This window comes from Pituophis catenifer, unplaced genomic scaffold, assembly GCF_029215685.1.
Source record: "Pituophis catenifer annectens isolate HBS135680 unplaced genomic scaffold, rPitCat1.0.hap2 SCAF_4, whole genome shotgun sequence".
NCBI lineage: Eukaryota > Metazoa > Chordata > Lepidosauria > Squamata > Colubridae > Pituophis > Pituophis catenifer.
In genome coordinates this window covers 14,832,390-14,856,539 of record NW_027256884.1, presented here as the reverse complement: position 1 = coordinate 14,856,539, position 24,150 = coordinate 14,832,390, and the positions used below count along the sequence as shown (strand labels likewise).

The following is a 24,150-nucleotide window of genomic DNA, read 5'->3' as shown; positions in this document are numbered from 1 at the left end:
TTGTGGGGGCAATAAGCTGACTTTGTATAAAAAAGAACACCGCTTTGAGGGGGGGCGAAAGCCCTACTAAGCAGGTATATACAAAAGTATGAAGGCTATTGCTTAACACATTGTAAGCCACCCTGAGTCTCCGGAAAAGGGCGACATATAAATCGAACCAATAAATAAATAAATAAATAAACTTGCAAGGTGCTACAATTGTCCTAATTTTGCACACTTCTCACCTGTAGTTCTTAGTATATATTTTTTTTCCTGGTCTTTCTTGCTTTCCTTCAAAGCGGTAATATCACCCACAGGTTCCAAGCATATCCACTATCTTCAAGGTGCCTCAGTTTCTTTCAGAGATTTCAGATGCAGCTTGAGAGCTTCCTATATTGAGGCGTCCCACAGGATACACAACTTTGTTGTTTGGTAGAAAATCAGATTGTGATCAGGGTAGAGCTTCACCAGGTTTTGGCTCTCCTGGCCATGACTGTAGGATGTTGGTATGTAATACACCAGTGTGGGTAGTTTACACATATTTCTTGAAGGGACATCACGAAAAGAGGGCCTGGATTAGTAGGCAAAAAAATTAGTTGATAGCTTAAATTAAAAAAAAACAAACCATTTTTTTTTTCTTTTGATCAGGTAGACATTTGTCTCAATACCAATTTCACAACTAGCAACAGCACGTAGACTTATATACTACCCCATATCTCTTTCTAGCACTTTCTGGGTGATTTACAAAGTAGAAGCATTATTGCATATTTCCCCCAACAATCTGGGTCTTCATTTTACTGACCTCGGCTCGGAAGGATGGAAGGCTCAGTCAGCCTTGAGCCTGTCAGGATCGAACTCCTGGCAGTTTGCAGAGTCAGCTTGCAATATTGCATTCTAACCACTGCTGTTACATTGTCCTGTAAGATAGGGGTGGGAAAGAATAGGGGTGATAGGTTTTCAATTCCCACAAAATATTTTTAAACAGACAAATATATTTAAATTTCATTAGCATTTAATGAGATCTAATAGTTATAATAGTCCTTGGGACAATTGCTGTAGCCTGTATCTGCCTGTTGTTCCTTAAAAGTCTGTTAAGATGAGAGACAAGAATGACTTCAGGGTACACTGCCAAACTATTGGCTAAATTGTAGTGACATGACATTGAATCATAAAATGATCAATAGGAGAAAAAAAGGGAAATTGAATGTCCTCTTTTCTATATAGGCAGAAATCAGTTCTTTGCTGTTCATATTTGAATACTTACAAATGTAATCAACCACATAATCCATGTATTACTATAAGGGTAGAGTATGTAAACATTGTTTTCATGTTCTGTTGCAGTAGATGCCTTTAAAGAACTGTAAATTCATATCTCTCATTGGCACGGAGCCATTGTGTCCAAGCAATTTTTTTCTAAAGCAAGAAACAAGCAGCCTTCATGCAAAGGGATATAACAAAATAACATATAATAGAGTTGGAAGGGATCTTGGAGATCTTCTAGTCCAACCCCCTGCTCAATTAGGAGAATCTGTACCATTTCAGACAAATTCAAATTCAAAAAGTTGGCCAGACCAGGATAAAACTTGATGTTTGTACTATAGTGACTAATCAGAGTTAAGTGCGATTTAATGATAGGAGTTAAAGAAGGAAGAAAAAACAATAAGAGACAAAGGAAGCACAGCAAATTGCAAACAAACAAAAAACAAACAAAAGTGAATTTTTAAAAATACAAAAGTAAATTCAAGGATATAAAAGTATAAAACTGCAGAGTTACCTAACTGATAAATAAATACAATTCATTCTTATAAAACAGCCAGCTAAGATTCCAAAATGCTGAATTTGTGGTTGTTAAAACACTGAGCTGGTTAAGACCTAATGCTAGAGGGAAACAGTAACATATAAGGGAATGAAGTGGCTATGATTCTGCTTATGAGGTCTCAACAGTGGGAAGTTGTATGCTACACTTACTGTACAGTTCTTGTGTCCATTGAAAGTACAGTAGTTGTGAGCATTTCATGATATTTCTGGATGGGTTTAGGATCTGCTAAGAGGTGAAACACAAGTTTTCTAAAGTACAGTGGCAAAAGATCTTTGCACCATCTGAAAAAAAAAATATTAGAGGAGACTGACACTTGTTTATTTATTTATTTTTTTATTTATTTTTTTTTATTTTTTATTTGATTTATATGCCGCCCTTCTCCGGAGACTCAGGGCGGCTTACAATGCATTAAGCAATAGCCTTCATTCTTTTGTATATTTTATACAAAGTCAGCTTATTGCCCCCACAAACTGGGTCCTCATTTAGACTTCCATCAACAAGCAAACAGAGATAAGCGCCTTTAAATCAGCATTCTGGGTTACCATCCTTGTTTGATTTCTCAAGGATGCCAAAAATGAAATCCTAAGAAACTTTCAACAAATGGATTTAATCTGCTGAAGGCCATCAACTTTCCAGAATGGTGATGTGAGGCAGACGTAATTTTATTTTAGCATACAGTACAATGTCAAGGCGATTATCTCTGGAGAAAAGACCAAGGGCATAAGGGATCTAATCATACTCCCAGGGATATAGGGGAAAAAATGACCGCATCATAGAATCCTGGATCAGACTCCTTGCTTTGTTATGGAAGAATTAAGGTATATGTGAATTGGGCCCTGGATTTAGGAATCGGTTGGAGATGGAGAGCTTTAAATTTGGTTCGTGACAACAGTGGACTCTGGAGGCCATTAAATCCAATGTGTAAATCTTGTGTGATGCTTTTCAACTGAAATAATGTGCATTCACCTTTTTTTTTAACAGGTGTAAAAAACTTCTGAGCAAGAAAAAGCTAAAACGGAAGCAGAAAAGTAAATTGAAAATGAGAGCACGGAACAAGGTACATTCTTTTGTTTTCTCTTTGTTTTTTCCCTATTCGTATTTCAGGAAGGAATTAAAAAGAATATTAATCATTTGACAAAATTCGAATTAACGGTATTTGCTACACTTCACGTTAGAATTATGTAATTCCTAATGTAGCAGTTCCCAACTTTTTCCTTTATGTGAATTATAAAGTTTTATAAATAACATGTGATCCCTGAAAGGGTAACAGCCTGTTGCCTATGGCCTTTGTGCTCCCTGTGGATCTCCCCCTCTTTGGCATTTAAAACACCTGAAAGTGAAAATACAAGTTACATATTTGATAGCGGAGATATCGTAATCACAAATACACTTGAGAGGGAGTGGGCAGAGAGAAAAAAAGACTGAAACATCAAAGAAACACTGATCCTCACAAGAGTTTGAGGTCCCTACAGTACCTCTCAGAATCTTGAGAGTTTTGAAAAATCTTTTTGAAAGTAGCAGTTTCTTGGGACCCTCACCAGCAATAGCACTTAGACTAATATAGATGGCATGGCATGGCATGGCATGACCTTTATTGTCATTTTTTACTGTGAGCACACAGACACACATTAAACATGAAATTCTGTTGCCTGCTCTCAAAAGAAAGTATATATCAACCCATATACATAAATAACACACATATACACATGCTGTAAACCTACCCTTCCTTCCTTCCTTCCTTCCTTCCTTCCTTCCTTCCTTCCTTCCTTCCTTCCTACCTACCTACCTACCTACCTACCTACCTACCACTACACTCCCCCCCCCACATTAATCACTTTCCATCGAGAAAGAGGAAACTTGAGAAATCACAAGTATACCGCTCCATAATATTTTACAGCCCTGTCTAAATGGTTTACGGAGTCAGCCTATTGCCCCCAACAATCTTGAGTCCTCATTTTACCGACCTTGGAAGGATGGAAGGCTGAGTCAATCTTGTGCCAGTCAGGATCGAACTCCAGTCTATGGACAGAGTTTGCCTGCAATACTGCCTTCTAACCACTGTGCCGCCAGAGCTCCTAAGTGTGCTTAGAGGCCCCCCCTGGAGAATCTCCCACGGTTCTAATGTTCCAAGAGTTTCATCCTAGAATGTTGTCATACAATCCACAAGGTCAAGGCAGGCTGATTCAAGGCAGTGTTCTGGAACAGAGTCTGAATGTGATGAAGTCTGTTGGGGAGCAGGAGAAGAGTGGAGGTATTCTCCCTTTCAAGGAGTGGAGACATTAAATAATCCATTAAAAGGAGTGCTGCGGCCATTTCAGAAAGGGGTGAGAGTGAGAGTCTGAGCAGATAACCCCTGGGACAAACTAGGATGACATTTACTAGGCTGAGAATAATAGTTGTTGCCTCCTGATTTAAATAAAAATACCCAAATGTGACTTTAAAAAAAAAAAAAAACAACTTCTTTACTACATACAGTAGAACCTCTGGTCATGGCCATAATTCGTTCCATAACTTTGGTCGCAACCCGATTTGGTCGTGACCCAAACCTAATTTCCCCACTGGGTTGTATGTAAATACGATCAATCCGTTCCAGACCCCTAAAATATTTTTTAAAAAGATTTTTAAGCACAAAAATAGTTAATTATGCCATAGAACTCACAGGGCAATATTAAAATCCTTTAATAACTCAGAGAAAACCTTGAACAACAAGAGAAAACTGTTCAAAAATTTTGGGAATTTTTTGGTTAGAACCCGATTTGATCGTGGTCAGAAGCGTTCGTGTATCCATAATTTTTTTTTCAGAATGGTTTTTCCTTTTGCCAAGTACCTGGCCCAGGAGAGGGGAACCCCTTGTATCGTTGATGATTCTGCCCTTTGTAGAATAGTGGCCCGAATGACACACAGTTGCGGGCACTTTCATTTGAGAGCTACTTGTGCTGATGGTTTAAGGGACTTCTCACAGAATCCCACCAATGCTGGGATTCAAATATTTTTACTACCAGTTCTGTGGGCGTAGCTTGGTGGGCATGGCATGGCTTGGTGAGCGTGGATTGGTGGGCATGGCAGGGGAAGGATACTATAAAATCTCCATTCCCACTCCACTCTAGGGGAAGGTTACTGCAAAATCCCCATTTCCTCCCTATCAGCTGGGACACGGGAGGCACAGAATAGATAGGGGCGGGGGCCAGTCAGAGGTGGTATTTACCGGTTCTCCGAGCTACTCAAAATTTCTGCTAACGGTTCTCCAGAATTGGTCAGAACCTGCTGAAAGACACCTCTGGATCCCACCAAGAGCAATGCTGGATTTTAAAGAATTATTTTTGTGTTGAGAACATTTGTACTTTGAGCATTGCCACTCTGGGCTTTGAAAATACTCCTGCTTTCTTGCTTTTCTTTGAATTAGAAAGGAAAATTGACCCCAACTTATCCGTTATATTAATGTAGGGAGGAGAATAAGCTTTTGACAAATGCTTCTGTAATGGTAAGATGCAGATTTCTTTCCAGTTGATTGCAAGAAAAAAAAAAATCTCTTGTTTCATCAGAGTGAAAGTCTTGATAGTATGGTATCCATACCAGATATCAAACTTCACAGCAACCCTTCGGCTTTCAACGTGTACTGCAACGTGCGGCATTGTGTTTTGGAATGGCAAAAAAAGGAAACCTCCATGGCCTTGGCCTCCAAAAATACGGTGCAGAGTGGGGATTCGGACAGCGACGAGGAGGAAGAAGCCAAAGAGCCTCCTGTGAAGCTTCCAAAGGTAAGGGACCTCAGGCAGGACCGAGGCGTTCTGGTCTTGGAAAACGTTCTGCAGGACAGAACTCCAAAGCGTTTCTGGCTAAGGGGAACTTCCTGCTTTCTGTTTTTAGATAATAGAAGTTGGATTATGTGAAGTGTTCGAACTGATTAAAGAGACAAGGTTTTCTCACCCGTCTCTCTGTCTGAGAAGTTTGCAGGCTCTTCTCAATGTCCTTCAAGGCCAGCAGCCAGAAGGTCTCCAGTCAGAACCTCCTGAAGTTCTAGGTAAGGTCTCCTACATTCGCTCAAGGTCAGTAAGATAAGGGAGTGACTAGCTAAGTCATGCCTAAAACCTATCTGGCTTTACTACTGTATTCCTGTTTGAGGCCGGAGCTCCTCTCTCAAAGCCCCTTGCTGATACGAACCTGGCCTTTTGCCCTTTTGAGAATTCTGTCAAATTATTTGCAAGGATAAACACAGTTTGTGAACAGATACAGGTACTCCTCGACTTGTGACCACAATTGAGCCCAACATTTCTGTTGCTAAGCGAGACAGTTGTTAAGGGAGCTTTGCCCCATTTTGCAACTCAATTGTTAAGTGAATCACTGCAGTTGTTAAATTAGTAACACGGTTTTTATTATTATTATTATTATTATTATTATTATTATTATTATTATTATTATTATTATTATTATTATTAAAATTTGATTTATATGCCGCCCTTCTCCGGAGACTCAGGGCGGCTTACAATGCGTTAAGCAATAGCCTTCATCCTTTTGTATATTTATACAAAGTCAGCTTATTGCCTCCACAAACTGGGTCCTCATTTCACCTACCTTAGAAAGGATGGAAGGCTGAGTCAACCTTGAGCCTGGTGAGATTCGAACCAGCAGTAATTGCAGGCAGCTGGTCTTAATAACAGGGTGCTTTAGACCACTGTACCATCAAGGCTCTGTTTAGTTGAATCCAGCTTCCCCGTTAACTTTGCTTGTTGGAAGGTCTCAAAAGGGGATCACATGAACCCGGGACACCTGCAACTGTCCTAAGTACATGCCAGTTGCCAAGCATCTGAATTTTGATCATGTGACTAATGGGGATATTGCAATGGTCATAAAGGTGAAAAAAAAACCTCATAGGTCATCCCAAATATGCTTTTTCAAGAGGCAACTGGACTTTCTGGTTTTTCCTTGAAGACGTTTTGCTTCTCATTCCAAGAAGCTTCTTCAGCTCTGACTGGATGGAGGGCAATGGAAGGATTTATACTCCTTGCAGACAGCTGGTCATTTGCATCCTTTTCAGAGAGTCGTTGAAGCCACTTGGAGGTTTGTCTGTGTCCCGCAAATAACCAGCTGTCTTCAAGGAGTATAAATCCTTCCATTCCGCCCCATCCAGTCAGAGCTGAAGAAGCTTCTTGGATGAGAAGCGAAACGTCTTCAAAGAAAAAAAAACAAGGAAGTCCAGTTGCCTCTTGAAAAAAGACAGCCGTGACTTGGAGGACTGGGAATCTCCATAGACATTTCGCTCATAAGTCACTTTTATCAGTGCCGTTTTAACTTTGAACGGGCACTAAATGAACTGTTGTAAGTCGAGGATTACCTGTATATAAAAGTTTTTCATGGGTTGCAGTTGCTACTTGACACAACCAAAAGAGCAAGCAACTGCAGTGCAGCCTGTGCTGTGAAGTGCTGGCTTATATGTGAGGTCAGCAATATCTCCTGCCTGTGATTGCCAATGGAGTATCATCTCTTTCTTAGTGGATGGTTTTCTAGATGGGACTGGAATGACTGAAGAATGGCCTCTAGTTGGAGCTTTTAATTATTATTATTATTATTATTATTATTATTATTATTATTATTATTATTATTATTATTTATTCAATTTATATACCGCCCTTCTCCTATTGGACTCAGGGCGGTGCACAGCCAAGGATGAAAAACATACCAATACAAAATTTAAAATCAATTAAAAGAATTATACAGCTTTGGCCCACAATTTAAAACAATCCAATTAAAACCCAATTTACACTTAAAAAGCTAAAAAACTAAAAAGAGCTAAAAAAAAGGGGGGGGGTTTCACGCCAGCCCTGCTTGATGGAAAAGAAAAGTTTTTAGAGCACGGCGAAAGGCCCGGAGATCTGGTATCCTTTGTATCTCTGGGGGCAAATCGTTCCAGAGGGCAGGAGCTGCCACAGAGAAGGCCCTCCCCTTGGGGGTCACCAGCCGACATTGCCTAGCTGACGGCACCCTGAGGAGTCCCTCTCTGTGGGAGCGTACTGGTCGGTGGGAGGCTATCGGCGGCCTATCTCCATGAGTAGCTTAAAGTTATTATTTGTAAAAGGAACCTCAGTCCTTCCATCCGTTCACGGATATTAGGCCACAGCAACATTGGAGCATGCAAATCCCTTTCCTTGTGTTGCTGTGTGGCTGCATGCTTCTATCACCCCTACTGTGTGTCTGTGTGTAAGTGACCTTTTCTTCTGTCTGCAGAGTCCCTGTTCCAGCTCCTGCTAGAAATCACGGTTCGGAGCACTGGGATGAATGACAGCCCCGGCCAGTCGCTGACTGCCCTTTCCTGTGCTTGCCTCTTCAGTCTTGTGGCTGCCTGGGGAGAGACCGGACGGACGCTTCAGGCCATCTCCGCTATCCTGACCAACAACGGGAGTCATGCTTGTCAGACCATCCAGGTCTTGTATTCCGCCTCATTCATGGGCACGAATGTGTTTTCCAAGTCTAAAAATTCTGGAGGCGACAAGTAGTTTTCTGAAGATTGCATCAGAAATACAGAGAGGGAGGGAGAGAGGGAAAACAGCGACCTATTTGGATTTGCCATTTTCGTGAATTTGACTTCTTTTTTAAAATCTTGCTAACATCTCGTTTGTAAATAATTAGGAGTAAGAAAATCCCAAAGTCTAAATCGGTGTTTAAGAAGTGTTATTAGTATTTTTGTGCTGAACTCTGCTAGTCTAAAGCCATAGGAAAATATAGCTAGTCCCTGGTGCTGAGGACAGCTCCTTTGTAACTAAGAACATTTGTAAAGCAATTTGGTGAAACTAGGAGATAAAAGGGGTGAGGTTGAGCAACCCTGAAGCAGGTTCCAAACCTGTGTTCCATTTGATTGTCATTGATCCCAAATTTCACCCAATTTAATCACATGAAGTGGGAAGAAGAAATGTTTGGTATACAGATAGTCCTTATTTAGCAACTGCCTCAGTTCATGATTGTTCACAAATGCAGTTGTAGTAAACATTAGACTCTTGGCCGGTGTTTCTGCACAAAAGAATTTATCTGAATGAGAGGGCATTTTTTTCTCTCCCCCCCCCCTTTCTCTCTCTCAATCATGTGGTTCATTTGGCCATCGCTCTGGAACGGATTGCAGTTGCTAAAGGAGGACTACCTGGAACATGTTTAGGAATGAATATATGAACTTAAAAACAAAAATTTGCAAAAGAAGGAAAAATCTAGGAACCCATCTAACGTTAATTCATTCCAAAGAAAAGGTTGTTGCAGTTATAGCAGATAGTTTTGAATGATTAGGTCACCATTTTTTTTTTCTTGTATTGATTGAGTCGCTTTGCAAGGCGATCTACTGATTTTTGATTTTTTTTCCCACCTCTTTCATATTTTTAGTTTATTTATGTATTAATACTATAAGAAACAAAAATACAAAAGAAAATAGGAAAGATGGGGAGGGAAAAGTGTGGAAAAAAGGGAAAAAAGAAAGAAAAGGAGAAACTCCCTTTGGTGCAGTAGAATAAAATAATAACATCAAATCTTAACTTTTTAAACTTTTACATAATAGCCATTTCTGTAACAGCAAACCTATCTAATTGGTAAAACCTCAAATCAAAGTTTCATTTTTTTCTCCACCTCAAGCATAAAGTCCAGAAGCGGTTTCCAAGTAGAAACAAAAGTAGTTATATTTTTGTCTTTAATCAAAGGAGTCAGTTTGGCCAGCTGTACTAACTCCATCAACTTCTGCAGCATTCATCCATTGTGGGAGATTCTTGAACGAGAACCAAAATCTCTTGTTACCTATTGCTTCTTCCCCCCAGCTGTCCTTCCCCACTGACCCATCCACTTTTCATTTTCAGTTTTGCTGGTTTAAAGTTTCTAACGATAAGCAATAATTTGGGGTTATTGCTGTTTTTCTCCCTTAGGTGCCAGCTATCTTAAATTCCCTTCAGAGGAGCGTGCAGGCGGTTTTGGTTGGCAAAATACAGATCCAGGATTGGTTCAGCAGCGGAATTAAGAAAGCCGCCCTGATGCACAAATGGTCCTTGAAGGACATTTCAGTCGATGAAGATGATCCGACTCTGCTCCAGAGTGACGGCTACTTCTTGTATCTATTGTGCAAAGATGGATTGTACAAAATTGGCTCTGGATACAGTGGAACTGTCAGGGTAATGTATCCTCCGAGATAAAAGCTTACGTAAGATATTTTAAAATGCCTGAAGCTGAACCCTGAAGCTGGCCTGACTGAGGCCATTTTGAGACTTCAGCGCTGACAGAAAGAGGATGTGATTTTATGAACAGCAAATCGGATGAGGTGGTAAAAAAAAATCATGGAAAGATTTCCAGTCAGTTTTTCTTGTATTTTACTTTTTTGGTTTTGAAAAAAAAAGGGGGGAAATTTCAAGAAACTTACGATAGTTTTTACTGCGTTACAGGGCCATATATATAATTCCACATCTCGCATCAAAAACAGAAAAGAGAAGAAATCATGGTTGGGTTATGCTCAGGTAAGAAAAAGATTGAAAGTCTGTGGAGATTCTCAGTCATCCAGGTCATGGTTGTCCCAAAGGTGCTTTTTTCAAGAGGCAACTGGACTTTTTGGAAAGTCCAGTTGCCTCTGGAAAACAGCACCTTTGGAAAAAGATTGAAAGTGAACACTAAGAAATGTAATTTTGAATTAAATGAGCCTATAACTTTGGATGAAATATCGAATTGATAGTGTAGTTATAAAGTACTGAAAATCGAAAGGAAGAACCGTGTTTCCCTAAAAATAAAACCAAGTCTTATTTTCTTTTGGGGCCCGAAATAAGCACTGGGGCTTATTTTTGGGGGTGTCTTAAATTTTTTGAGTGCCACCTCCGCGAGGTGGGGTGGTGGTGGAGCTGCCTGACGCACACACCGGCGTATCTCAGGGCCTCATGGCTCCTCGCCCCAACAACTGCCTAGCAGCGGCAGCACCAGCAACCGTGTGCAACAGGAGCCCATATGGCTGCAGGCTCACTTCTTCTGGCACCAGTGTGGCACCGGAGCAGGAGGCCAAGCGATGCAGCCAGGCAAAACACTCTGTTCCCAAGTGACCCATAGGTGCCCAAATACTTTTCACCCGGATGGAAAAATGAGGGAGACTCAAAGCTTTTATGTGTTTGCAAATGGGATGCTTTGAAAGGTAGCATCCCATTTGCAAGTAGACGAAGCTTCATCTCCCTCTGGGCAAAGAGTGCGCAGCAGAGCCTTTCTTCCCCCCACTTTCTGCCTCCGTGCTCGGACTTAAAGGTATCTGCACTGCACCAAGGGGCTAGCGGCCACACCCATCCCCGGGCTTATTTTTGTGGTAGGGCTTATATTATGTCCACCCCCAAAAAATAAGGCTAAAGCTTGTTTTCAGGGTGGGTCTTATTTTCGGAAAAACACTGTAGTATTGATCGTATGGCTAAAAAAGTAGTTTTTATAAAATAATTTCTAGTCGACAACAAAGATTACATTCCATTTCAGTTGCTCACAAAAATTATTTTCCAACATTACTTCCTTTGAGACAGAACAGAGTTTATCTCTCTTAATTTTCTATTAAGATGGCCAGAAAATTGATTAAGTTGATTCGCTGTTTCCATGAGACGGTTGCTTTCAGTTGATCTGCTTGGGAATCAGTATTTTGCTCCTTGTGGCAACTAGATGCTATTAAACTTCATCTTATCCTTCCGTTGAGTACTTTTGATAGTAGATTGTCATTGGTTTTGGCAGCTCCAGAGAGGTGGGGTGGGGCAGTTATTCTCCAGAAGCCATGTGGCCTTTATAGGCTTTCTTTCACAGATAACTTGTTGAAGTTTGGCTCTGGGGAGCAGTTCGGTTTGTTCCTGTTGTGTTGGCCTGCCTGCTGCACAAAAACATCCCTGCCTAAGTTCTCCATCCCTAAATTGATGGTGGAACCCGAGTGCCGTTGAGTAAAGGTTGGCTCAGGAGTTCAGGTCCAATGTGGTGACCATGGTTGTCGCCCGAGTTCAGTAACTGAAACCTTAAACCATACCGAAGATCACCCACAAGATAAGATTTTGAATTTGGGGAAGTTGAAACGTGATCTGGGTGTGGAGGACACGCACAGAATGCTATCTGACTCCTTGCTGGCTTATCAGTGCTGTGCCCTCCCATAAGAAGTTAGATGGTTTTAGATCAGTCTTCTCAATGCGGCCAGTTGATCTAACAGATCTCAGAAGGAGCGTGGTGTTTTTCCAGAGGATCTGATGGGTGATTCAGCTGAAGCCTTGGACTCACGACAAAGTCTTTTAGACCAGATTGCTGTCACTAAGGATCAATCCCAGAGAAGGTCCTTGGTTGTCCGAATAACTTGAGGATATGAAATGCCAGAAAAGATGCCAGCGTATCATCAGAGGAAGTTGAAGGCTGAATCTGATCAAACATAAGTAGGAGCTCGGTTGGGGTTAAACTGGTAACACAAGCGACAGCATGCAGACATTTTTACCACACTTAACTGCTCCTGCTGCTGGCAGTCTTGCAGCCCCGATATCCTGTCAATCAGATGTCATTATGAAGTTCTCGTTGTACTCGTTGCTTTCAAGAGATTTGAGATTCTTGGCGATAATTTTAAAGTTTATGCTGTCATCTGTTAAATATGGCATGCAATTATGTTTGTCCCTTTTCCCCCCGTTGACAAATGGAGCTGCAGAACAGAAAACTGCAGTCAAAGGTGAAAGGGCGTTTGGCCTGTCCCTCAGATTGTCATTCTGACAGTTCGTGATTTGGTGTTTTTCAGGGCTATTTGTTATATCGGGATATAAACAATCACAGCAGGACGGCCATACGGATAAATCCTGAATCTTTGGAACAAGATGGAATAGTAACACTGCCAGGTATGCACAACAGTGTCTTGACTCTAACAATATTTTCTAACAAATCTATTTTCCAAAGCACCAGAGGATAGGACAAGAAGCAATGGATGGAAACTTAACCAAGGAGAGAAGCAAGCTGGAATTAAAGAGAAAGTTCCTAACAGTGAGGACAATTAACCAGTGGAACAACTTGCCTCCAGAAGTTGTGGAGGTTTTTAAGAAGAGACTGGACAGTCACTTGTCTGAAATAGTATAGGGTCTCCTGCTTGAGCAGGGGGCTGGACTAGAAGACCTTCAAGGTCCCTTCCAGCTCTAGTCTGAATGATTTGAAATATCCTTATCCTAAAGATTAACAAACGGCATCAGATACAATTTAGTAGAAATCACAGAGTCACAGGTTGTCCCTTCATCAAGGATTGGTTCAGTGTTTCAGAACCTTAGGTAAACACCAATTGATACATTCCAATAGCTGCCACCAGACCTCTCTTCTGAAAGTCTTCAATGTATTTTCCCCCAAATTTTGAATCCATCTCTGTTTGTTGAGCGTTGGAAAATGAAGTATTTTATATGAAATGACCTAGCAATTATTTTTTCTCTCCAGACTGTCAGATGGAAGGGCAAAACATCCTTTTTACTGATGGAGAATACATTAATCAGATTGCAGCTTCTAGAGATGTAAGTTAAAATTCCCTCTTGATTTTTTTTTTTAAATTTTATTTTGGGGTTAAAGGGCTGGGCAGCAGATATTAAATATTCAGATAGCTAGCCTTAACCCTGCCTTTATTGTAGATATTCTTGCCAGCTTGAAAAATATATTTCCAGATTATTTCATGCAGAATAGCATAAATTAATGATGTAGGACGGTGTTGCTATGTCAACTATAATTTACACCAAGCAATCAGTCAGAAAAAAAACAGGGGCAGCATTAGCTTCCTTGCCATTGAGATTTATACAATATGGATATTTTTTCATCAGCTGAAATCATGTTAGCTTGGTTGCCTGTGGAATGTCAGAATGTTTTAAAAGTTAACATGCTTGGAAATTAGGCAGTGATGCCTACTACTAGTATACTGGTAATGATTTGAATCTAATTTTCAATTGTAATTGCAAGTTACTTTAAAAAGAGCTGCTGGTTCATGTGGCATCAAAATATAAACTCACATTTGACACACTTTGATTTAAACGTTGCTCCCTTTGTTCTCTGCTCCGTTGCTTTCTGCCTAATATGTAGGAGACGACCAGGTGGAGGCCAAAGGGGGAGTCAAATGTGTCATCAGTTTAGAGCAGCGGTCCCCAATCTTTGCAGCTTCGTGGCCTGGCTTGGGGGGAGGGGGCGGAGAGGGGAACCAGGCCACATGAGTGATGGGCTGGTACATGTGAGCGCATGCAGCTCCATTTACTCAAGAGAAGAGAAGCCTTTGGGGCACAGTTTTGCACTCCTTCAGACTTCTGCACGCCAAAAGCCTTTGCAAAGGGACAAGAAGGCCTGAAGCAGTACAAGACTGGTCTTCTGAAGCCAAAACACTCCTGAGCAGGCAGCCTCTCTGAATCAGCAAAGCTGAGCAGGGCATGCTCGTCCCATTCAGCCTTCGCTCTCACCGCTCCACTTTCGGAGCAGCCTGGTGGCCTGCTTGGGTTGGGGAGAGGAATCGGGCTGCGCGAGCGGCAGGGCGACATGCACGTGTGTGCAGCTCCACTCTCACAACAGAGAAGAAAAGCCTTTGGGGCGCTGCTTGTGCGAGTGGAACTATGCGCGCGCACCGTCCCGCCTCTCAAATGGCTCAGTTCCAAATAGGCCAATGGCCTGGTAGTAGGCCATGGCCTGGGGGTTGGGGACCTCTGGTTTAGAGTGGCTATGTTCTGACCAAGGCTTCCTGAGACAGTAACAATCACATGCTTAGTCCCAAAACCCCTCTTTTTATTTCGACGGCTGTGAATTATGTTCATTCACAGGCCGTAATGAGTCCTAAGGAGTTTGTAAAGAGTCTGACAGAAGTCTGCCACAGTCTTCGGGATAAGGCTGATAAGCACCTACCTTTATCTCCCTTGAAACGCTGCCAAGTACCTAATTGCCAATTAGCTTTGCAAGGCCAAACGGAGCACAAAGTCAAAACGGAGCTTCGGTGTTTAAACCGACCAGAACGAACAAAATTGCTTCCTGCAAAGGCTCATTGTCCCTTCGCTCCACCTTTATGTCTTATGGGAGGGGACAATCATCTCCAAGCCCTACTCCCAAGTTGTCCCTTTTGTCTTAACTGTTCTTGCCTTCTGGCAGCTCTGCGCATGCGTGCACTGGGAACAGGCTCCCTCTGTTCGTCTGCCTCGCTGATGTCAGGCTCTAGAGGCTCCGGAGTCAGCACATAATTCCCAGATGGCCCTGGCCACATCTCTGCCTCCGATGCAGAGCCCTCGTCCGAACCTTCCCCAGATTCCAGGACTGGCCCATGTTCCCCCCCAGCCGCTTCACTGTCCGACTCTGCTGCCAGCTGTTCAGGCCGCTGGAGGACCAGAACAGGCTATGCTCCTATAAGAGACTAAATCTGGCCTCCCGGGAATTCTGTACATTCATATTTAGCGCCAATTTGACTTGACTGTAGCTCAGGCAGGGGTATTCCAATTGATTATTGGAAGTGCTGCTATATTTGCTACTCTGGTTACTTTCCCGAAAGTGAGGTGTTAATAAATACTGAAAACAGTTTTCACAAACAAAGAGTAAAAGGGGTACACTATTGTTTCTCTGTACCTTTCAGTTTGGAATTTTTAACTCAAATATGACAAGCCGAACTATAACAATAGCAAGCTCTTTGCATAACATCAATACAGTGTGCACGGTATTTGTGAACTATAATTATTTTATCCCATGAACTTTAGGCATCGCGTTGCACTGAGTGTGTCTAAATTAATATGAAAATGATTCCTTTGAAGAGTGTTGGTTTTTTCTAAGTATTTACATGTTACTCCAAAGAATCATTGTCTTGCATAAGTCTTTTTAAGTGAGATACAGTGTGGAAGAAGGAGGACTATTGATCTGGTACATTATGTGTTGCAGGACGGCTTCGTAGTTCGGATATTTGCAACCAGTACAGAACCTGCCTTACAACAAGAACTTCAGCTAAAGCTTGCCAGAAAATGCTTACACGCGTGTGGGATCTCGTTGTTTGATCTGGAAAAAGATTTGCACATTATCAGTAAGGGAATGATTTTTCTGTACAATATTTTGCCTGTTTGTAGAGCATCCCTGAAAATCAAATGTAAGAAGTGAGCAAACTCAGCAGGTAATTTGCTCGGTAGATAGGAAAAAAAGGGAACAATTGATTGACCTTCTTGTTCCCAAGAAGAGCCTTCCGATTGGCACCACCAGTGAGCAGGGTTGGTGGCCTTAGGTAGCCAGAATCTGATGTCATGCACCCCGATTGCCAGGGAATTAAAAATCTCTCTCTCTCTCTCTCTCTCTCTCTCTCTCTCTCTCTCTCTCTCTCTCTCTCTCTCTCTCTCCTTCCCTCCCTCCCTCCCTCTCTCCTCTCTCTCTTTATCCATCTATCTTGCCTGCCTATCATCTAACTCATCTATCATATATATATATATATATATATATATATATATATATATATATATATATATATATATATATATATATATATATATATCTGTCTTCTCAGGTTTTTGCGGGTGTTTGTATGTAGGTCTTTGGTTATTCGGGTCTTCTCCCACGTAAAATTGGAAGTGTCTTGGCGACGTTTCGACGAAGTCTCATTCGTCATCTTCAGGCTGGTGTTCTCGGCTTCGTGCTTCCAGGAGCAACGAAGCCGAGAACACCAGCCTGAAGATGACGAATGAGACTCCGTCGAAACGTCGCCAAGACACTTCCAATTTTACGTGGGAGAAGACCCGAATAACCAAAGACATATATATCTGTCATATATATATTTATATATATGCTTTCTTCTCTTATCGTAGGTTTAAAAAGTATGTATTTTTCTTCAGCCAGGTATCTTCCTACATAAATTTTTAGTATATATATAATCTGTCATCTCTGTCTCTCGTCTGTCTGTCTATATCTACCTACCTACCTACCTACCTACCTACCTACCTACCTATCATCTATTATCTCTCTCTGCCTGCCTGACTATCATCTAACTATCATCTATCTATCTATCTATCTATCTATCTATCTATCTATCTATCTATCTATCTATCTTATCATCTACCTACCTACCTACCTACCTATATCAGAAACTATTAAAGTTCCAGAAGGAGATTATAACAAAATGGGGCAGTTCATACTTGCAGTAAACATTAGTTTCCTAAAATAGAAAACAAACCCAAGAGCTGCATATTTTAAAACACAGCAGTGCATTCAGCCCATTTTTGTCCTGGAGCATATGCACTTTATGTAAAAATGAAATAAAATGGGAAATGGACATGTTGCGATGCAAAAAACAGATCTTTAGAAATTGCACAGTTGTTAATGGTACTGATTTTTCCACTGTTTACCATCCATTGATTATTTTTATGGGCTTCTGTTTTCCTGGTAGAATGTAATTAATCTCATAAGGAAAGTGTAGTGAGCCATGTAAAAATCCTGCTGCTCATAGATTTTTCAGACTTTCTGCTGTGGCTTAATTAGAATTTACCATAATGTTACACTTGCAATATTGGCATCCTAAAATGTTAGTAATAGAAATTTTCTTTTTTTTTCCCCCTCTAATTTTCAAGTTTAAGCCTTATAAATGTTTACTATTTACAATCATATCACATAAATATTGTTGCACTAAATTCTGCCCTGAAATAGAGCAGTGTATCAAGATATAGGAAGTTATAATAAAAGGGGAAAAATAATTTACTATCTTTGTGTTTAAATGCTTCTGGCATAGTATTGCATCTAAATTGGATGCTGAAATGACTTTAATTATTGATGTTTTTGTCCTAGGTACAGGGTTTGACGAAGAGTCAGCTGTTCTTGGCGCTGGAAGAGAATTTGCACTAATGAGAACTGCTAGTGGGAAGGTATTGAAAAACATTTTAGACAGAGAATTAGACATAATACTAGTACCGAATGGTGTCCTTTGGATTGTGATTTGACATGAAATGTTCATTTCTGGTGCCACATTAAAGGGACAAAAATCAGACCGATAGGCAGGTAGTCCTTGACTTATGACCACAATTGGGCCCAACATTTTAGTTGCTAAGCAAGGTGGCGTCGAAGTGAGTTTTGACTCATTTTATGACTTTTTTGCTACTGTTGAGTGAATTGTGGACATTAAGTGCAGCTGGCTTCCCCCATTGATTCTGCTTGTCAGAAGCCAGTTGGACAGTCCTCGACTTAATAACCACAATTGAGCCCAGGATTTATGTTGCTAAGTGAGACATTTGTTAAGTGAGTTTTGTCTCATTTTACGACTTTTCTTGCCACATTTGTTAATTGAATCACTGCCGTTTTTAAGTTAGCAACCCGGTTGTGAAGTGAATCGGGCTTCCCCATTGATGTTGCTTCTCAGAAGGACAAAAAAAGGGATCACGTGACACTGCAACCATCATAAAAGTACATGCTAGTTGCCAGTTGTAAATAAAATATGCCTTTGTGAGAAATCTGTGTAATATGTAAACTGGGAGGAAAAAAAAACTAAGGTAAACTGATTTGAGGATAAGGGTCAAAGGATTAAAATTAGATAAAATGTTGTTTTATAAAATATAATAAAAATGGAGTATTGAAACTAAGAATAAATGGTGATAAAATTGTAAGGTGAACACTTAACAAGAGGTTAGAATATTGTAAAAATTATTTTGATATGACTTGTATAAGATATAAGGTAAAGAAGAATAAAGATATGTTTAGAATTGTTATGCAGATGTAAAAATGAGTGAAAGTGAATTTGAAACTAATTTTGGATAGATATAATGGATTTATATAGATGAAAATGTTAAATTTGAGGTAAAATTGGTTTTTTCTTAAGTTTTGAATTTTTTTTATCTTCTTTTTTTTCTTTTTTTGTTTGTTTATAAAAGATGTAATGGAAATTGTGAATTGAGCCTGTGAAAGGAATGTAAGCGTGGTAACCATCTATGACCGGATCGAGATTTTTGCTCTTGAAAGTTATGTTTTTATGTTTAAATTTGAAAAAATAAATAAAAAATATTTACCAAAAAAAAAAAAAAAGTACATGCCAGTTGCCAAGCATCTGAATTTTTGATCATGGGAAGGCTGCAGTACAGTAGCCATGTTAGAGTTTGCAGCAATCCAACCAGCACACAAGTAAATACTGTGTTTCCCCAAAAATAAGACCCTGTCTTATTTTTTGAACCCTGAAATAAGCGCTTGGCCTTATTGCCATGCGCTCAAAAGCCTGATTGGGCTTATTATCAGGGGATGTCTTATTTTGGGGGAAACAGGTTAATTCAGCAGTGTTCATTTATATAAGACAGTTCTTTATATACACAATACCCATGCAGCAGAAGCCAGAACCAGAACTCAGAAGACAGAAACACAGACACTATATAATACAGAGGCAATAATGCAAGGACAGACCAACTCTTTTATACATAACAGTCAAGCTAAGCCACGCCCAGGCTTCAAAGTGTCTGAGTCACCAAACAGTCCCCATTGGCTGACCAGTTGCCATGTGTAATCCAATTCATGACCTCTTATACACTGACAAGTCATAAGTGTGAAAAATGATCATAAAGTCCCCCTTTTCAGCACTGTTTCAACTTGGAAACTAAACCAACCGAATGGTTGTAAATCAAGGACCCACCTGTAAATCAAAGCAAAGTCTGTTTTGAAAAACCGATCAGCCTCTCTGTATCCCAGTGTGATTCTTTGGTCTTCCCTCTCCCACCTCTTTCCCCAGATTTATTACACTGGCAAATACCAGAGCCTTGGAATCAAGCAAGGAGGACCTTCGGCAGGGAAATGGGTGGAGCTGCCCATCACCAAGTCTCCAAAGATTGTTCAGTTCTCAGTAGGGCACGACGGCTCCCATGCTTTACTTGTGGCTGAAGATGGCAGCGTATTTTTCACAGGCTCAGCTAGTAAAGGGGAAGACGGAGAATCAAGTATGTTGGAGGAGGGCTCCTCGTAGTGGGAATTGGGGCGTGGTCTCTGTGTGAATTACTGTGCAAATGCTGCCTATTTTAAATGAAAATGAAGGTAGCAGAAATATATAGACATATATATATTTATATATATTATGTATATAAAGCATGAATAAAGGATTCTGTCAGACGCCAGTTACCTCTCCTGTGAATGTTTTTTTTTCCTATCAACCCCCCCTCTAATTTTAAGAAAATTCTACTTGGTTCAAATGGACATGGAATGGAGTAATGCTAGATTGTGCAGGCATTTGTTTATTTGAATTTTGCACTAATGATGAATGCACAAATTACTCATTCTGCAGTGCAGATAATGTACATATAGGTTCTCCTGCTTGAACAGGGCTGGACTAGAAGACCTCCAAGGTCCCTTCCAGCTTCTATTCTATTCTATTCTATTCTATTCTATTCTATTCTATTCTATTCTATTCTATTCTATTCTATTCTATTCTATTCTATTCTATTCTATTCTATTCTACTCTACTCTACTCTACTCTACTCTACTCTAATTCTGTTCTATTCTCTATTCTACTCTATTCTCTATTCTTCTCTACTCCTATTCTATTCTATTCTATTCTATTCTATTCTATTCTATTCTATTCTATTCTATTCTATTCTATTCTATTCTATTCTATTCTATTCTACATTGCTATAGATCCATTTTCTTGTTTACATAAGCAAAGAGACAGGCTGTGCACAGCTTCCTTTAGTTTGGAACCTTTTCAACTGTCTTGATGTTTAATTGGGGTATCCTGATCAGATATCCCTGCTTTATGACTTTTCTATATATTTTTTAAAAAAGGATCCATGTTACTCAACCTCACTACTTCCATTCTTTTGATTTTGAACAAAAATGGACAGATATGCCAGTGAAAAAGGTGTCAGAGATATCTAGCACTTTGTTTATTTTTTACTTGTTCTGGCCATAGTGTTACTTAATACCTAGAAGCAGTCACAAGTTCAGATCCGCTGCCGTTGGATAAATGTGCTTATTTTTGTGATAAAACGTACCGGCTGTAACGTCGTTACTTTTCTCTTTAAAGCCAAAAGCAGGCGGCAATCTAAACCTTATAAGCCAAAAAAAATCATCAAAATGGAAGGAAAGATTGTAGTGTACACCGCGTGCAATAATGGAAGTAGTTCAGTCGTTTCCAAAGACGGAGAACTCTACATGTTTGGGAAAGATGCTATTTATTCCGATAATACAAGTAAGTTGAAATTTTTTGCTGTCTTAAAGCACGTACCAGTAATAATATGGACATGGCAAAAAGAAAACAGTCAACCTGTGACATTGGCCATTCAAGCAGATGTTCAGAAGTTGGGGTTGGAATGCTCTCTGCAGTTACTTTTCACTAGATACCCTGTAAGCGTTTGTACTGTTGCTTTTTACTTGCTTTGGTAACGAGAATAAATAATTACAGTAGTTAAACAGACTGAGCTTGTCAGTTGGAACTGAGAGCCCGTGTTCGAGACCCAAGCGCTGCACTATGGGGTGAGCTCCCGTTCCTTGCCTCATCTCCTGCCCACCTAGCAGTTTGAAAACATGCAGATGCGAGTAGATAAATAGGTACCACTTTGGTGTGAAGGTAACAGCGTTCTGTGCGCCTCGGCGTATAGTTATGCTGGCTATATGACCATGGAAATGTCTTTGGACAATGCTGGCTCTCTTGGCTAAGAAATTGAGATAAGCACCTCCCCCTACTAGAGTTGGTCATGACAAGACAGGGGAAATCTTTATCTTTACTTTTATTCTGCTAAAATAATCCAAAACCAACACAGTGGAAATTTTCCTACTAGAACCATATAAAATGCTGCAAAATGTGCTTTCCTCTTAAGGTAGCTTTTAATACTAGCACTTGTCAACTTTCTAATCTGTGATGTCAGTAACTTTACACAGTTAGGAACTGTATATGTGGGTTCTGTAGAATAGAAATGGAAATGGAAATGGAAATGGAAATGGAATAGAATATAGAATAGAATAGAATAGAATAGAATAGAATAGAATAGAATAGAATAGAATAGAATAGAATAGAATAGAATAGAATAGAATAGAATAGAATAGAATAGAATAGAATAACAGAGTTGGAAGGGACCTTGGAGGTCTTCTAGTCCAACCCCCTGCTTAGGCAGGAAACCCTACACCACTTCAGACAAATGGTTATCCAACATCTTCTTAAAAACTTTCAGTGTTGGAGCATTTACAACTTCTGGAGACAAGTTGTTCCACTGATTAATTGTTCTAACTATCAGGAAATTTCTCCATAGTTCTAAGATGCTTCTTGATTAGTTTCCACTCATTGCTTATTGTTCTACCCTGAGGTGCTTTGGAGGATAGTTTGACTCCCTCTTCTTTGTGGCAACCCATGAGATGTTGGAACACTGCTATCATGTCTCCCCTAATCCTTCTTTTCATGAAACTAGACATACCCAGGTCCTGCAACCGTTCTTCATATGTTTTAGCCTCCAGTCCCCTAATCATCTTTGTTGCTCTTCTCTGCACTCTTTCTAGAGTCTCAACATCTTTTTATATTGTGGGGACCAAAGCTGGATGCAGTATTCCAAGTGTGGCCTTACCAAGGCATTATAAAGTTGCATTAACACTTCACGTGATCTTGATTCTGTCCCTCTGTTTATGCAGCCTAGAACTGTAGAATTAGGAAAAAATATTTTTGACTCTTCCAATGTGTGTATTCATTTTACAGGTTTAATAACTGACTTGAAAGGCCACTTCGCCACACAAGTCGCCATGGGCAAAGCTCACACTTGCGTGCTAATGAAGAACGGAGAGGTGTGGACCTTTGGGGTGAATAACAAAGGCCAGTGTGGGCGAGACACCGGCGCCATGAGCCATGGGGGGAAAGGTCAGTGCTGCCTCCATTTTTCCTCTTCTCTGCCTTGTGGCGTTAATGGTAAAGAAGGATTGTGTCCCAAATTGTTAAATGATTTTGCTTTTTAAGCTTTTTAGATCTCTAGTTAATCCATATCTATTTCCTTTTCTATAGTGTACTTGCAGATATTAATGCAGTTGAGAATATAATGCAGAGCCCTTCCTGGAGATGCAGTGCCAGATTTCTGGTTTACTAGGATAGTATAGGGGAGGGGAGGAGGAGATGGAGAAGGAGAAGGAGAAGGAGGAGAAGGAGAAGGAGAAGGAGAAGAAGGAGAAGAAGGAGGGGATTAGGAATAATGGAAATAATAGAAATAGAATAGTGATTAGACACACAAGGAATTTGTCTCCTGTGCAGAAGTTCTCAATGTAATGTGATGTGCAAATCACACTCCCTGAGCCTGCTAAATCCAGAATGAGTCCTTTTATGACCTTGGTTTAGACATGTACCAATTAGATAAACTGTATTTGTCACAATTCGGTTTTAGATCAAATCAAGGTTTAACACAGTGAATTGTTGGAAGAAGCCACATTTTCCTACATTTTTACGTGAAAGGAGACTTATTTTGGTTGAACATGAAATCTCAGATGTTGAGGTTTTGGGCTCTGGGAGAAGATTGCTCCCTTTAGATCTATTCCAGTGAGCATAGATGATTTTCTGCATCTGCTAAAATGGAATGCACTGTTTTTGAACAGTCTGGTTGGATGGAATCTAGTTGTCTCTCTCTTCTCTTGAGAAGGTTTTGGCGTTGAGAACATGGCCACAGCCATGGATGAAGACTTAGAAGAGGAGCTGGACGAGAAAGAGGAGAAATCCATGATGTGCCTGCCAGGAATGCACAAATGGAAATTGGAGCAGTGCATGGTGTGCACCGTGTGTGGGGACTGCACGGGCTACGGAGCCAGTTGTGTTAGCAGCGGCCGACCTGACCGGGTGCCAGGAGGGTAAGTAGAGGCAGAGGCGATTGCGACTACAGGGGCACCTTCTCTTTTTGGTCCTCCTCTTTGTGGCACCCATCAATCCCTTGAACAAATATTTGGAAGAGGTATCTGCCAAATAATTTCAGATGTTTTTATATGTCTATAGAGATTCTCAATCATCCAGGTCATGGTTGTTCTAAAGGTGCTTTTCCAAAAAGCAGTTGGACTTCCTTTTTTTTTTCTTTGAAAAAAAAATGTTTCATTCAGTTCTGAAGAAGCTTCTAATCCAGAACTGAAGAAGCTTCTTGGTTGAGAAGTGACGTGTTTTTTTTAAGGAAAACAAAACAAGAAAATCCAGTTGCCTTTTAGAAAAGCACTTTTTTGCTGGGGCTGCTGGCACTCCTAATAAAGGAATCATTGATTTAAATATAGAAGGTTTGTCATGTTTGGGGAGCTGGGTCAGAACATGAGCATATCTTGTGGTTGAAGAATATTTTATAAGTAATCTTTGAAATTTCTCCTGTGTTACTTTATAACGATTCATAATTATTCTTGGTTATAAATGGCTCATTTAGTGGTTGTTTTCCTTTTCTACAACAGATGGAAGTTTACATGACGAACTGTCATGCACAGATGGATTAGTCAAA

General features: G+C 40.3%; 1 protein-coding gene across 1 annotated transcript in view; it reads left to right on the top strand.

Annotated features, from left to right (window-relative positions):
• MYCBP2 (MYC binding protein 2) overlaps positions 1-24,150 on the top strand; it is a 141,969-nt gene that overhangs the window by 11,394 nt on the left and 106,425 nt on the right. Inside the window, 14 exon segments of the mRNA XM_070944184.1 lie at positions 2,780-2,855; positions 5,341-5,556; positions 5,666-5,819; positions 8,021-8,217; positions 9,691-9,933; positions 10,201-10,272; positions 12,531-12,627; positions 13,208-13,281; positions 15,656-15,794; positions 17,537-17,613; positions 19,455-19,659; positions 20,739-20,903; positions 22,398-22,556; positions 23,323-23,527. Coding sequence (XP_070800285.1) covers positions 2,780-2,855; positions 5,341-5,556; positions 5,666-5,819; positions 8,021-8,217; positions 9,691-9,933; positions 10,201-10,272; positions 12,531-12,627; positions 13,208-13,281; positions 15,656-15,794; positions 17,537-17,613; positions 19,455-19,659; positions 20,739-20,903; positions 22,398-22,556; positions 23,323-23,527 — 2,079 coding nt within the window.